The sequence below is a fragment of the Salmo trutta genome, chromosome 5 (genome assembly GCF_901001165.1).
Source record: "Salmo trutta chromosome 5, fSalTru1.1, whole genome shotgun sequence".
Lineage (NCBI taxonomy): Eukaryota > Metazoa > Chordata > Actinopteri > Salmoniformes > Salmonidae > Salmo > Salmo trutta.
The window spans coordinates 21,722,624-21,739,459 of NC_042961.1; the positions used below are offsets into that span (position 1 = coordinate 21,722,624).

The 16,836-nt window shown below is 44.7% G+C and overlaps 1 protein-coding gene across 4 annotated transcripts; it reads right to left on the reverse strand.

Moving 5' to 3' along the window:
- Positions 1-532: 532 nt before the first annotated feature.
- Positions 533-6,402, reverse strand: fgf8a (fibroblast growth factor 8a). 4 transcript variants are annotated; one of them, XM_029752955.1, is made up of 6 exons: positions 6,058-6,402; positions 5,552-5,707; positions 5,414-5,450; positions 4,178-4,358; positions 2,299-2,405; positions 533-952 (listed from the first exon to the last, which is right to left on the reverse strand). In XM_029752955.1, the coding sequence occupies exons 2-6, from the start codon at positions 5,581-5,583 to the stop codon at positions 668-670; spliced, it is 642 nt and encodes a 213-aa protein (XP_029608815.1). In that variant the 5' UTR covers positions 5,584-5,707; positions 6,058-6,402; the 3' UTR covers positions 533-667. The 4 variants fall into 4 exon arrangements, with proteins under 4 accessions (XP_029608815.1, XP_029608813.1, XP_029608814.1 ...); XM_029752953.1 differs by having other exon boundaries at positions 5,552-5,674; positions 5,990-6,402; XM_029752954.1 differs by having other exon boundaries at positions 5,552-5,716; positions 5,990-6,402.
- Between the last annotated feature and the right edge of the window lie 10,434 nt (positions 6,403-16,836).

A 16,836-nucleotide genomic window follows, 5' to 3' on the forward strand; every position in this document is an offset into this window, starting at 1 on the left:
TAACCATAGCAGGAAACCTGTGATTATCAATATAGCTGCCACATTTTCCATTGTGTGTACTTAAAGCTCTGTTTGCTTTAACTGTGTTTGTCTCTATAGAATTCCCAAAGTAGCAAGGTCACACCACAGCATTCAACAGAGGTGTTGGGTCTGTGTGTGATACTGAACGCAACGTTACTCAACATGGCGCTCCTGAATGCAGCATTGATGCTGTGTGTGTTTGTGTTTGTGTGTGTGTGTACTGTATGTGTCTCTGAACGCAGCATTTTCTGGCAGTGCGGTCGATCAGGGCCCTTCAAGTCTCTTGGAGCAGCAGGTGTGAGTCCAAACGACTCTGAACAGTCAAACAAAAGCGAAAACACAACCCAAAATACAGAGAGACAATACAAAGTCCACGCTTTACTAAAATGTCAGCACCCAAAATGTCAGATGATGAGTTATGTGCATCTAAAGACAACACATCAGTACTAAAAGTATCAGGTACAAAAATATATTTGTTATGGGTTTTTTCTTTAAAAAATTTACTTTTTGAAAAAAATAGAAAAACTACATGTTAGGTATAGTAACGCTCAGTACAAAAAAAATGTCTCTAGAGGTTTTGGAAAGAGGAGTTAATTCTTGCTTCAGTCAGTGTTTATTATCCTCTGTCTCACCCTCTCTGCCCCCCTCAGCCTTCGGCTGAGTAGCGTGTGCGTTTAGTCCTGGGGCTGAAGGGGTAGTGGACGAAGTCAAAGGCCTTGTGCTGGGCCGGATGAGTGGGATTGGATCCCCGAGGCAGTCGTTTCATAAAATGGACCTCGCGTTGGTGCTGCCGTGTTTGCGAGCCTTTCCGGGGGCGTCCACGTCTGGTGAATGCCATGTACCAACCCTCGAAGCGTGCGTTCCTCAGCGCCGTGTAGTTATTCTCCAGGACAATCTCTGAGAAGATGCAGTCGCGGCCTTGCCCATTTTTCTTTGAAAGACAAACACACACACACACACACACACACACACACACACACACACACACACACACCAGGTCAGTCGGAGCATCTGAGGGAGCTTTCTATGAAGATTTACAGATAGGAAATATCAGATGTAAGAAGGCTACCCCGAACAGTATGTCCCTGCGCACACACACACACAAACACGTGTGCACGCAGCGCTCTCCACACGCATGAAGCATATGCTACAGTCATTACAGGCTCAGATCAGAGAGAGGGGATGACAGTAAGCAATGAGTCTCCCTCCTCAGTAAACACAGAGACGCATTCATGAGGACCACTCAAGAGTTAGCAGCCTAAGACATGCCATCATAGCAGAAATACCTGAGGAGTTCAAATTCTTTATCAGCTTCATGTGTGGATTTCCTTCTACTTAGCACTACACTGTCTCGTTTGTGGCATGGCTGAATCGAACCACAGAGGGCTCATCGACTTTAATATCAATCAGTAGATCCTGAAATAAACGACTCTAGTCTCCCTTTGGTACAATCAAATACACGGTTGTCTTGCATTTATTCTATCTCTACATTTTGAGAAATGGTACGACGGGGTGGATGTTGTTTCTGTTGATCTAGTATTCTACATTGAGGGTGGGGGGGGGGGGTTGTCCTCTTGTACTATGAGCAGTTGCTAGGCCCTGGTGTCCTCCCACAGCCCCTCCAGCCCAACCTCCACTGGTCTGTGACACGTCACACACCGGCAACACTAACGTAGCTAACCCTGCTCAATAACCTAGCTGGACAAAATGGGCTGTTAAAAATAAATCTAGCATCGCATGCAGCCAGAAAGCAAGTGCAACATACACAAATATACACATACAGTCGTTCAAACACACACACAGGCTGTTGCTGGGCCGGTATGGCAGAGAGAGGCAGCTCAGGGCAGATGGTGCACCTGGCAGGGTTCTGTAGGGGGGCGGAGATGGCAGCCCTGTTTATTAGCCAGCACAGCGAGAGAGGAGCAGAGACACCCTCAAACCCACAATACGCTACACAGAGGAGGTGACTTCCAACAACATACAATGACTCTAACCTTCTCCCATGCAGAACATACCAGAGGTGGACAGTCCTGGAGCTATAGCTGTAGGGAACCACCAAACAGATCCATAACCACACTGAACTATGGTGAGAACTGCTGCCGAGTCGCCATACAAAACCACAAGTCTTAGAAAACCCAAACAGAACTACAATATAATCAAACCTTGGAACCACAGCCTAAGAAGCTTGAAAACAGAGCCAATGGAAAAGGGCAGCACACTGGCATTACCATAGATCATAACCCCCAGTGCAGTGCACAAAGGAATTTTTCTCCTTACCTTCCCGATCAGCTTTCCCTTCTTGTTCATGCAGATGTAGAATCCTGTCTCTGCTCCTTTAATCCGCACGCGACTTCCAAACGTGTCTGTCTCTACGACGAGTTTGGCTGAGGAAACAAAGGAGTTTTATTATGAACCAGGGCTTATGCACTGTTAGTAATAGGATGTTGCTTAAAGACATGGTTAAGCTGATTCAGTTTCTATTTTTACAAGAGAAAATTCTATATATCACACACACACACACACAAAACCTGTGGGGACCATTCCTGAGGATTTATGCGAGCTTAAAATCTTGCAGAATCATAAAAACATGTGTACCTCAATTCTTTGAAAACTAAAGAGGCCATCCTGGAAGGACTATCAACTTTTTTCTCTAAATCTGTACTCCCGTCACACATAAGCACCACATTCATCTCTATCATAGATCACGCTTGGAGACAGATGGACATAAATAGAAGTGTGTTAAATGGCTTATCTTAATATGTGTTTATAGATGCTGTAAGTCACAACTGCTTCTATGATTGATAACACCGATATCCTTATTTTCCAAACTAAAATATGTTTATCTATTTTGTTGTTGCCTTCCACGGAGGCACACAATGCCTACCTAGCCATTATAAATAAACTTTTCAAAGGCTCACTAAGAGTTATGATTTAGTATTTTATTAGGGTCCCCATTAGCTTCTGCCAAGGCAGCCCCTACTCGTCCTGGGTTTCCCATCCCCCTACCTACATGATGATGACACACATTCCTGGACCAACATTTGGAGAAATGAATAACCCTTGGTGCATCTGATCATTTTACTGCTCAACCTCTGTTCTTGTGATACACAAATCAAAATTCAACAGAAATGTATTTTCAAAATGTTAGCCACTTGTAAGTCCCTTAGAGATTCTAACCACTCTCTGGTCCATGCACACCCAAGTGGTCATTGAGTTACTGCTATAGTTGAGGTTGTGGTTAGATGGTTGGTGTGGGGCTAAACAATAAACGCCTCATCCAAGCCACAGCTTTAGACCCACACATACAACCTGCTACCATGGTACAGGTGGTACTGGCATAGGTGACCTCCACACCCTCTGCTGCAAACCACAAACACACACACAAGTGTATTCACACACCACATTAGACAGGACCTACTGCAGCATACACACAGAGTCAAAGGTCCAGTTTGCTGCCTAATTATGTTTAAATCTAACACCATTTAATGGCAATGGGAATAGCCCAATGAAAAATCACAAAAAAATGGACTTCATTTTAAAATATAAAATCCAAGTTTGAAAAATATAGTTCATTTGTGAATATGCAAAGATAATAGAGAAGGCTAAATGTTGACTGGCTGGCAAGGGGAAACTGCGTAAAATGCAGGCGGGCTGGTTGAAAATTCGGCGGGCCCTATTTTGGTTCTGAAGCTGGTCAGAGGAAAGAGAGAGCAGGAGAGCTATGCAGGAAATGTTCATTCAGGAGGTTGAAGGATGATTATTTCTAATGGCTCTTCCAGACATGAGTCTCTCTGGAGAATCACCTACAGCACAATCTTCAATCCATTTGACAATTTTGTCGGTCAGCGGCCTCTTCTTAGCAATACCAGCTGATACAGTAGCCGTGTTATTTACTGTCAAAAACGACAGAAAAATAACTTCTGTAGAATTCACAGTAAGCATGTGGCTCTTGCACATGATAGTTTGTTAAGCCAAAATTGGCCTTTAGGCCCTGTGCCTATATAGGCATAGCCTAAGCCTGTTGTAGACATACGTTTATTTTAGTAGGTTAGTTTAGAGTTTTATAAATAGTAATAATGGATTTCGGCAAGTTAAAACCGACCAAAAAACGTGAGGAACTTGAAACAAATCCATAAAGTTTGGATATTGAGCTTACCGTGTATGTCTCCATCTTCTGCCATGGCGTTGATCTTCTTGTTGGGCAGAACCTGCACGTGCTTCCCGCTGGTTCGGCTGTAAAGTTGATAGGTCCGAATTAACCTGCGGCTCACACGGTCTGTCACCTTGCTCTGCTCGCTTACATGCTGCGTGAAATTAGGCGGGGACTGATTGGTTACCTGTCAGAAATTAAATGGCATCACAATCAGTATTTGCAAAAATTGCTTCAATGTAATTACAGTAGCGTATGTACTAAGCAATAATAGCATCATTATTTAGCTCTAAAACCAACAGAAGCCAGTTTGGAGAGATGTTTCCCATGTTCTTTAGGTCTACTTGCCATTATTGGCTATAATAACACATAACTTTATAACATGCAATAGACCACATGAATATACCGCCGATACAAAGGCCTACAGTTCCTTAAATTATGCATGCATAATTAAAAGCATGAAAACCTAGAAATTAAAAAGAGCGCGCAATCTGCAACAGCTTGTGCGTAAAGTGAGTCGAGGTAGACGCTAAAAAAACATGTCCAAAATATCAAACAGGCTATAGCCTACATAATACATGTTTATTATTTCCCTCACATTAAACGGAGCAAATGGACATATTCATGCCTATATTAAAAGCTTCCCTATTTGACACTTAGCCATACGCCCTCATTCTGTTCCAAGGAGGACAACGAAGGAATGAACTTTGGCCTTTATATTTGAACCCCACGACATTTTTCACAGACTCGCCTTTCCCCACGCGATGCCCATTCTGTGCCCACGCATCCTGCGCGAGGGCAGTATGTTCGCAACATATACCGTGCCAAAATGTGACGCGGGCGGCATGCAGCGCGCCCGCTGCCCCTTGCGCGGTGGGACACATCTGATGTCTCGTTATATCACAAATTATATGATCTCTCGTCTCTCTCTCCCTCACTGCTCGCTATTATTACACCGTGCTTTCAGCCCCAGAAACCTAACCATATGTTTTAACAGTGACATTTGATGTAGGTTAGTTATACGAATTTTCAAGATGCGTAAAATAATGACTTGTCATTCAAGGAGATTTACAATTGTATCCAATAATCCACTGATAGACTGAACAGTTTGTAAATGATTGGCAAATTAACCGAAAACGCGTGAGATATTTAAAATCATAATCAAGAATGCTATATTATTTTCACAATGCCTGCTGATATACAAAATATTTGGGCTATTTCAAAGCATGCATATGAACATACCTGAGCATAGTAACAGAATGCGAAGAAGTGTAGGAACCTGGAAAAAAAGAGAATAATTAATGAGTTATAATATATTAGGGCACATTAATGAAACATGAATCAACAGAAGTATAACTGAGACTCGCAGGAAATACTCACAGATAACTCAACCGGGAAGGGAGGCGTCGCATATTGATTGTGTTGATTGTTCCTTCGACAAATACAGACCACAGGGCTTGCAGTGTTCCGAGGTTATTTGGTGAAGGTAAACTGTGTGAAACACTGGTTTCGGTTGCAATTGATTAAGTCGTCGCTCTTCAAAAGCTTCATTAAAATCCCAAACGATCAAAGATGGTGGAAGAAGTGGTTAAGCCTATTATATGTTTTGTAAAAAATGTGTGTACATTTCATGTCAAATACATGTCCATAGCCTGTTTTGGCAAGGCTGGCGCTCACAACTGATCGACAACCTTGACAGTATAATGTGAAACTGTGACAATGATAATTGATAATAATGATTAATGATAATTGATTATTGATAATAACTGTCTATCTGTCAGGCGGCCCTCTCGACTAGCAACGTATAAGTGCACTTACTTAGAAGAGAGGTGCATTCAAGTTTTGGCAAAGAAAGCGCTGGATGAGTTTCCTAATAATAAGGATACAAATGCAAGGTCATCCGATGCCAATGAAGATGACAGTTAATTTGCTGCAGATAGCTATCTCTTTGTAATTCCTTCAGAGAATCCTCAATCGCTATCATCCAGTGTATCCTGTTGTAGAGAGTTTATATCTGGCTTCTGCGTGGTGGATAACGTGCGCGTCCCGGGCGTTCAGAGCGGGTGATGTTGCTTCAGTGTTCGGTAGTGCAGGACTGTCTCCCATCTACTCCCATCTACTCCCATCGCAGGCTCCAATGTCAACCCCTTGTTCGCACTCACACCCCTGGTTAAAATGGAAGGGCGATCTGCGAGGAACAAGCCCCCTTTTTCTGCAGAACAAAAGCGTCCCTCCTCCCCCTGTGTTTAAAACATATCTTCACCTGAGGAAAAGTAAACACTTGCGGAGAAGCAGGAGTCTTGCGTACCTAGCGCGCAATGACGCTTCTACACCGAAACGACCCTCTGAATTAATGAAATCAAAAACGAGTTAAAGGAACGTTCCTAGATTATCCTAAAAAGTATATTCCAAATTGAAAGAGAAAAATCCAAACTTAAAATTGCAGTCCATTTTAGGACAATAGCCTCTTTCCATCAATGCGAACGTTATGCAATAGCCTAGTTCACAGCTACATTATGCCTAGATGTAATGTTTTTCGTTTTTTGGATGAAACTGGGATATGTCACTGGGATTAGCTGTGGATACTTTTTAGCAGTGTCTCTTGTGTATTGCCGAAGAAAAGTGAGAGACTGGCATATTAACAGGATTACAGGCGATTAACGTTTTTTTTAAACACCCCCTCCTTTCATTTGATAAAGAGAGACCATTCATCTCCACTTGCCTAAACGGCCGCTTCTCACCCGATGCTCCTCATGGGCTCGTAGACATTGGGGATTTTAACGAAGAAAGCTAGGGTAGATTAACAAACATTAGGCCACATGAATATCTTTGCAAAATGTAACCTTACAGTATAACTGCAAACTGAAGCGATAGCCTATTGAATAGCCTATCCAATTGATCATTCAGTCGCACTGTCCCGAATGCAACAGACTTCTTCAACGAAAACTCACTTCATTATGAGAGAAATCAGACAGAACAATTATTAATCGTTGTGGACATTTCGTGTAAGAGGACTTTCTCACCTAGGATGGGTAAATGGGCCATTAGAGGCCAAGTGTTCAAATGAATCACTCAATTCATTTATTTGGGTTAAGTGAAGCGTCGAAGACCCCTTAAAGGGATAGTTCAGGATTTAGGCACTGAAACACTTTATCCAGCCTACTTCTCCAGTCAGATGTTTTATTTTTTAATTTTAACCTTTATTTAACTAGGCAAGTCAGTAAAGAACAAATTCTTATTTACAATTCTTATTTACCCTGGCCAAACCCGGACGACAACGGGCCCAACTGTTCTGCCAATCACAGCAGGATGTGATGCAGCCTGGATTCGAACCAGGTACTGCAGTGATACCTCTTGCACTGAGATGCAGTGTCTTAGAACACTGCACCCCTCACGAGCCCAAATAAACTTGTTGATACCATTTTTATGTCTTTGCATTCAATATGAAGGAAGTTAGGGGTAGTTTTCCGAGCCAATGGTTAGTCCTAGCTTAGCACAAAGACTGAAAGTATCGGAGTAGCCTACACCCTGAAGACTTACAGTCTTTTCACTAAGCTGTGTCCTTCATACTGGATGCAGAGTCATAAAAATGGTATCCCAAAGTTCATCTGACCTTGGGGAAGTAGATAAAGGGCTTCATTGACAAAATCCCAAACTATCCCCTTAAATGCAGACCCCACCCCACCCTTTATTACATGGGACCCTTAGAATATATCCATCACCAGGAAGAACCTCTGGTTTATTGACTGCCTGCCATTAATTCGGTTGTGGTCCAGCAAGCACAGGCGTTTCAGGTGGTCAGATCCAGGGTTTGGTTTCAGCCACGTGATGATCAGACTGATGCCCAGAGCCCCGCCACTCTTTTAATGTTTGATTGACATCATTTGACGTTTGTTAGCTCTTAAATGAATGTGTAGGGCCAACCAGTAGCCTAACTTTACCCCTGGCTACAGTCATATCTTTGTAATTGTTATTATGAAAATAAAAATGTATAGCCCACAGTAAAAGCATTGTATGCGTTCGATATTGAATTGCACTGGTGTCTAATATTGATCTGTTATGTGTTGTCTGTTGAGTAAATCAATCCAATAAACAGACTGAATAGGCAATAAAATATTTGGACTACACAGAGACTACAAATGTTTTCAATCCCTCTTTCAATCAGGTGCCGCATATCATGAAAGTGAGTGCGCACTAAAATATTATTGATTTTCATGGAGGACTATTGAAGCACTCTATAATGGATGGACTTAACACTGTCATTGACAAATCACACTATCATTTGTCCTTGTCAACCTGCCAGCAGTTACTCATATGAACCACCAGGGGGCACCATGTCTGTCTACTCTACTACATTGGTACAAGAAAGACATATTATAGTAGGCCTAGCAAACAACAACAGATATTTATTGAACTAACACAGTCTTTAGTCTCTAAAATCACCCTAAATAATGGTCAGCAATATTATACAGAGGTGTAAGGACTGTTAAAATGAAAGGGTTTATGTATTTGATGAGCTCTAATTGAGGGCAATTTCATTACGCTGAACTTTATTAATCTGTGAGTATTAGGCCAAGCCTAAGTCTTGAACTGTCTGACTTCTCATTGCTAGTTGCTTTGTATTTATGTTCCCTTCCCATCCTCCCATTAGCATTGTCTTCTTGTTCTCTCTATCTGTGTGTTTGTGTGTGTTTGTGCGTGTACAAGTGTGTGAGATGAGCGGCAGGTAGCTGCCACTGCAGCCCGGCACAAGGCCTGCCTGCCCTCCCCTTAACCCCAGGAGCCCCACATCCATCAGCAGCCCTGTGGGGGTCCCCACTACCATCCCTCCTCCACCACCTCTCTCTCGCTCCCTCTTCACCACACCACTACCTCTCTCCCCCCACCTTCGCCCTTATCCTTCACTCTCCCCACAACCTCTTTTCCCCTCCTTTGTTCTCTCCTCCTTCTCTCTCCCGCTATCTCTACTTTCCTTTCCATCTATGCCATCACTTAAAGTGGATGTGATACAGGGCCCATAAGACCTGAAATATTTAATTGCTAAACACACACCTTCCCTCAGTTTTTCTTACAAAGACAAACATCATGTTCACCCAGGAGGAACTAGAAACTTGCTAATCATCATGTCAGCTCTCTTCTCGTGAGAAATTGACACAAAACAGAAACTCCATGAGAACTTAAACATTCATTAGACTATTTATGAAAGGACAGAGGATATAGATATTCAAGGCGGGTAGACTGAGGTAACAGATCATTAATCCTTGTTTTATCATCCTGGCCAATCAGAAGTGCTAAATTTTCCTCATCCACAGAAGTCATCAGAAGTCATAATATACAGCTCAGCGTTCAACACCATAGTGCCCACAAAGCTCATCACCAAGCTAAGGACCCTGGGACTAAACACCTCCCTCTGCAACTGGATCCTGGACTTCCTGACGGGCCGCCCCCCAGGTGGTAAAGGTAGGCAACAACACATCTGCCACGCTGATCCTCAACACTGGGGCCCCTCAGGTGTGCGTGCTTAGTCCCCTCCTGTACTCCCTGTTCACTCACGACTACGTGGCCAAGCATGACTCCAACACCATCAATAATTTTGCTGACGACACAACAGTAGTAGGCCTGATCACAGACAAAGCTCATCACTAAGCTAAGGACCCTGGGACAAAACACCTCCCTCTGCAACTGGATCCTGGACTTCCTGACGGGCCGCCCCCCAGGTGGTAAAGGTAGGCAATAAGGACGAGGTCAGAAACCTGGCAGTGTGGTGCCAGGACAACAACCTCTCCCTCAATGTGAGCAAGACATAGGAGCTGATCGTGGACTACAGGAAAAGGAGGGCCGAACAGGCCCATTAACATCGATGGGGCTGTAGTGGAGCGGGTTGAGAGTTTCAAGTTCCTTGGTATTAACATCAGCAACACATTTTTATGGTCCGAACACACCAAGACAGTCGTGAAGAGGGCACGACAACACCTGTTCCCCCACAGGAGACTGAAAAGATTTGGCATGGGTCCCCAGATTCTCAAAATGTTATACAGCTGCAACATCGAGAGCATCCTGACCGGTTGCATCACCGCCTAGTACGGCAACTGCTCAGCATCTGACCGTAAGGTGCTACAGAGGGTAGTGCGAACGGCCCAGTACATCACTGGGGCCAAGCTTCCTGCCACCCAGAACCTATATACTAAGTGGTGTCAAAGGAAGACAAAAAATTGACAAAAACTCCAGTCACCCAAGTCATAGAGTGTTCTAGTCCCGTGTGGCTCAGTTGGTAGATCATGGTGTTTGCAATGCCAGGGTTGTGGGTTTGATTCCCACGGGGGACCAGTACGGGGGAAAAAAATGTATGAAATGTATGCATTCACTACTGTAAGTTGCTCTGGATAAGAGCGTCTGCTAAATGACTAAAATGTAAATGTAAAAATGTTCTCTCTGCTACCGCACGGCAAGCAATACCATAGCGCCAAGTCTAGGACCAAAAGGCTCCTTAACAGCTTCTACCCCCAAGCCATAAGACTGCTGAACAATTATTCAAATGGCCACCAGGACTATTTACATTGACCCCCCCCCCCCCTTATTTTTACACTATTGCTACTCGCTGTTTATTATCTATGTACAGTCACTTTACCCCTACCTACATGTACAAATTACCTCGACTAACCTGTACCCCCACACATTGACTCGGTACCGGTATCTCCTGTATATAGCCTCGTTATTGTTATTTTATTGTGTTACTTTTTATTTAATTCCATTAGTTTATTTAGTAAATATATTGAACTGCATTGTTGGTTAAGTGCTTGTAAGTAAGCATTTCACGGTAAGGTTGTATTCGGCGTATGTGACAAATAAAATTCGATTTGAATATGCATGGCAGCCTCTTGTCAGTCATAGCTCCCATCATGCTGTTCTCAAACCTTAGGTATGCAATACCATAGTTAAAACCTAATACAAAACCTTAAAAGCTATAGTAATAAAGCATAAGTTCACTCTGAAATCGCCTATAGACCTGCAGTCACCCAACCCCAGTGACTTTCTCAGCCATCCTGCTCATTAGGTGTGCTTTTCAACTGTTTATCCATCTGGAGAGAGAGAAGGAGAGAGAGAAGGAGAGAGAGAGAGGTCTCTCCCTGGCATCTACTTATTGAGCGCCCCAGACAGCAGCTCCATTCCCAGTCTCAAAGCCAGGGGTGCTTTCATAGCCCCGTTGGGTTCACCCAGATATATGTGTTTTCACTGAACACATGCTAGTAATACGTATTCCATATGAGCGACCAGCAACACCATTGTTTTAGCATCTATAGCACGGGAGTGGGTCCTGCACTTTGTTTTAGCAGTCTCCCTCCTCATGCCAATAGAAATGGTGTATGAACCAGTTAAACAGACCATAACAGACCCGGCTCGCTAAACAGTGCCCTAGACTAGTCTATTCCTAGTCTATTCCTAGTCTATTCCTAGTCTGTTCCTAGTCTATTTTTATGTTGTATGCTCTATTCCACAACATTTCTATGCTGTTTCATTGTTTACTCAGTCTTTGTGGGATCTGTGGTCTCTGAGAGGGGAAAGTATTTATAATGTTAAAGGGATACTTCAGGATTTTGACAATGAGGCCCTTTATCTACTTCCCCAGAGTCAGATGAACTCATGGATATCATATTGATGTCTCTGTGTGCAATTTGAAGGAAGTTGCTGACTAGCGCTAGCGCAAGGACCGGAAGTCTATGGGCATCTGCTAGCATGCTAGTTAGCATTGGCTCACAAAACTACCTCTAACTTCCTTCGTACTGGACACAGAGACATAACAATGGTATCCACAAGTTCACCTGACCATGGGGAAGTAGATAACGGGCGTCATTGCCAAAATGCCTAAGTATCGCTTCAAGGTGTGCTATAGCTGTACACTAGGATAGACAGAAGGTGACCTCTGACTCCTGATTACACACCACTCTCTCACACACACTTCTAATTACACATGCTGACCCACACACACTCTCAATTACACACTGCCCTCTGACACGCACTCTCCAGGCGCCCCTGCCTATTGGCTCCAACCCTCACCCTAACCCCACTTCTACTGACCCAGACATGCTAGGTCCCACAGAGAGGCGACAGTTCTGCCCCTCTGTCATAGATGTAGTATTCACTTCATGCATGTATCACACCTATCGCACGGGTGCTCTCGAGTTCTAGCATGTTTCATACTATAAATATTCAGTCCACCATGTGCTTCCCCACACGCTTAGCATTGGAGTCTAGCATATTGTACACACCTTCAGTTCAGTTTTCACACGTGTGGCTATGAAGCCTAACGTGTTTCCCAACATGAGCATTTAGGTCCACTTCATGTCTCGGACACACAAGCTTAGCGTTGGGGGTCTAGCACGTTGGTGGTGGGAGTGATGGGTTTGGATGCCCTCCAAGCATTGCCATGTTCTCAGCGTCGCGTTCTCAGAGCGTCCACACAGGTCCCTATGAGTCTCTGGGCTGCTTTTCACATCTCTCGTCTGCTAACACCATCCACGCTGCTACGAGCGCGACACAGACACATGGCTGGGAGGTAGTAAAATACCTGGCAATCTGCCGCTGCTGAGAATTAGAGGGGCTGAGTGAGTGAATGTCTGAGACCCGCTGCAAGACCAGACTCAGCTTATGCACAGACACAGGCACAGGCACAGACACACACACAGTCCTTATCCCCTGGGCCGAGACGGGACATAAAAACACATCTAATGCCACAGGAAGAAGAGAATTCGAAGGAGTGAGGTAGCCGGGGCAAGGATGGAGAGTCCGGCCTTTATGTGGAAAGGAAAAAAGCGTGGGAAAATGTTCCCACCAGTTGGCAAATTGCATCGCGCAGACCTGCGTGGGTTTAAGGCCAGGAGCGGCGGAAGCCTGATGGTCTCTAGTGGTGCTCATAGTGTGAGGTGGGGGGAGAAGTATTCCTGTGATTAAAATCCCAACTGTGCCTGAAGTTCCTCATTCAGACTGACCCTCCATGCTAGTGGCCTGGATGTGTATGAGAGAGACTGACCCTCCAGGCTAGTGGCCTGGATGTGTATGAGAGAGACTGACCCTCCATGCTAGTGGCCTGGATGTGTATGAGAGAGACTGACCCTCCATGCTAGTGGCCTGGATGTGTATGAGAGAGACTGACCCTCCATGCTAGTGGCCTGGATGTGTATGAGAGAGAGTGGGAATAATTCTCTATGGATAGGTCTCTATGGATGCCTAACCAGAGGTTTCTCTGTGAGGTGTGTGTGTGTGTGTGTGTGTGTGTGTGTGTGTGTGTGTGTGTGTGTGTGTGTGTGTGTGTGTGTGTGTGTGTGTGTGTGTGTGTGTGTGTGTGTGTGTGTGTGTGTGTGTGTGTGTGTGTGTGTGTGTGTGTGTGTGTGTGTGTGCGAGAGTGGGGGTTAACATAGAGTTTATATAGTCTCTCTATGCCCTGCTAGTTTGCGTGTGTTTCAATCATGCACAAGCAAACACACACACACACAACATATAGTGTGTTAAAGTGATGATGCTTCAGAAACTGCATGCGAGAATCTGACACAGTGCTACCAACTCAAACCACTGTGAATCTAATCAATTCATCAAGCTACAAAGAATGCAGTACGCCGGTATCCTCTGATATTAATTCAATTAAAAATTAATATTTTCTAATGGAACATAAGACTTGATGGTAACCCTGTCTGTCCTAATGGTGGACGATGTGAGTCAAATTGAATTAAGCCAGATGAACAAAACGTCCAGTAGAGAGAGCACACCATTTCAGCTCACTTGTCCTTATTCAACCCTTTTATACTGGAGCCATTGTCTCTGTGTGTGTGTGTGTGTGTGTGTGTGTGTGCGCGCGCGCGTGTGTGCGTGCATGCGTGCGTGTGTGTGTGTGCGTGCGTGCGTGCGTGTGTGTGTGTGTGTGTGTGCGTGTGTGTGTGTGTGTGCATGAGGGAGAAAAAGAGAGACAGAGTGATGTCCTGTGTTACTGGGTATCGTCAGTTATCCTCTGATAGAGATTATTTGGATAAAGAGACTCAGTCATTACTTAATATGTTGTCTCACAGACAACCTCTCAGATACCTAGCTGAAAGTGTCAGATGAGGTCATCAGATGAGGTCATCAGATGAGGTCATTTAGTTTGTGTTATGTAGTCCTCTCTCTCTTTCTCTCTCTCTCTCTCTCTCGGTCTCTCTCTACGTATGCACCTGTCTCCTGAAATGGGTGGGATATCCTGCTGTCTCATAAAAATCCCCAAAGTAACATTGTTAACTGTTTAACAAAGCCAATAAATGTGAACAAAACTCTCTCCCTCTCCTTTTCCCTTTCTCTCTCTCTCTCTCTCTCTCTCTCTCCTGTCTGTCCATGGTGCAATGTGGTTTACACAGACAGAGCGAGGCCAAACCAACGGTGGAGGAAAGGGAGAAGCCTGAAAGTTAGAGGGGATGAAAGAGAGGAGGAAGGGAGGAGAGGGGATGCCACGTCCTTTAGGGACTCTGACGCTTGTCTGTTGCCTCAGCCAACTCCAAGCCAATCCCCCTACTCCACCCATTATCATATCCTCTCCTCCACATCCCTCTTCGTCCTCTCATTGCTTTTGATTCAGTGGCAGTTCAACGTTGCTGAAGATGCCACTTTTCCGCTCACTATTTGATTTGAAAAGCCCACCGAAGCAAAATGTGTCGAAGACCAAGCAGGTTTGGGGGGCGCTACTGAACAGAAATGTAAATTCAAGAAAATCAGCTTTGAAAAGAAATGCCATTTCTCAAATGCATCTCCTGAATTGTGTGGGTGTGCTGTACATGTGACGGTTAAACACTGAACCTGAATCTCTGAACTCTGGAACAGCGCCACAGTTAACACCCTAGGATTTTTTCCCTCCAGAAAATGAGAGACAATACGTCAGAGATGAATTAACAGGGCGGAGGGAAAGTCCCACCATGACAATGACATTAGAGGGCTTCCCTAACTGGTCGGAGGTCAGTGCAGTGACAGTGTTCACATTCCTGGGAGGCCAGCGCGGCACCATATGGGCAGAAGAGAGCTGAGTGGAGGAGCATGTGTGATGTCTCTGACAGACGCCGGACAAGCTGCATTCCTCTACGGCAGGGGACACGGTCCCCAAATGTCACAGAGCTACCCCAAATGTCACCTACTAAAGACCATGTGGACAGTCATGGATGTACAACTAATAGAATGTAAATCTTGTCATTTTAGCTCCCGCTGTAACAGAGAGGGACCCCCATTTATGTCATCCAGGGACAGAACGCAATATCACATGCAAAAGTTCATGTGGGCAGCAATCATAGAAACAAAGACTGTAATTGCTTGTGTCTAGTCACAAATTAGGCTTTAAATGTTTCCTTTGCTTTACCAATGTTCAACAGTACCACTATCTCCAGACTAGCGCAGGACACATATCACTACAAAGGGATTGGGATTTTCAATGGCCACAACATAGCACCATATCAATTTGCTCGGAGAACTCAGAGAATACTGTATCTTATGACCTCACTCACGGAAACATTCAGAGAAGGACTGAAAGAAGGAGTGTGAGGGAGGGATGGGGGAGGGAGAGCAATAAGTAAAGTGAGAAAGGGAGGGGGGGTTAAGTAGAGTGAGTGAGTGACTGACAGCAGGGAAGGAGGGAGAAAGGGAGCGAAAAGAGGGATCGGCGAGTGAGGGAGTAAATTGAAAAAGCAGAGGGGAGCAGGGTCTTGCAGGAATTTGGAGGGAGAGGGGAGTTGAAAAGAGAGACGCAGCATGTTGAGAGCTGCTGTGTTTCAGTGGTCCCCTTCAAAGAGAAAGGCCTGATGTCTTTACCATGCGCTTCAGGACTGCAGGGTAGGGCCAGTGGGGCTGAGGCTCAGGCAGTCTGAAACACCACACAGTCTGCAGCCTACACACTCTACATGAACCTGCACAGAGCAGGCATAAGGCATACATGCATTTGGGCTCAATAAGGATGACATAATGGCTGTGTGAGGGGTTTTCGTGCAGATTGCTGCGGTGCTATGCTGAACTGAGCTGTGCTATGCTAGGCCTTTGTGAAATCCAGAGGAGGCAGGTGGGAGTAAATAGAATGAGCTCATTGTAATGGCTGGCATGGAATCAATGGAGCGGTATCAAACGCATCAAGCATATGGAAACCACATGTTTGACTCCGTTGTATAAATTCCATTCCAGCCATTACAATGAGCCTGTCCTCCTATAGGTCCACCCCTTCCAACTATCCCCTCCAGTGTCCCTCCAATTGTAAAACCCAGTTGTTTAGTGCGTCGTCATGGCAACTTAATGTTACCTCCACAGACAACCTGGGGAACTAATCACGGCTGCCACCCGGCAGGCCGCACGCCTGTACGCCCCAGGGTCTAACCTTTGACCTATGAGGGCTGGTGTGACCCTGTGGGCAGGGAGCGAAGGGTGGGGTTCAGGGTCCTAAAAGGGGTTGGGTTGTGGGTGGGGTATAGAACTGTAACCACTGCATTAGCCAGTAGGCTACTAGAGAAAATACATATTTTATTGGATCTGATATTCTATTGGATCTGGGGTTGAATTGAAAATAAACATACGGAAACTGAGAAACTCTCGTAGAATAACATTTCTCATTTGTATATCATGAATAGAATTTCAGGTCAGTTGCAATCCAGAACTGAGCCCAACCCTGCTAAAAC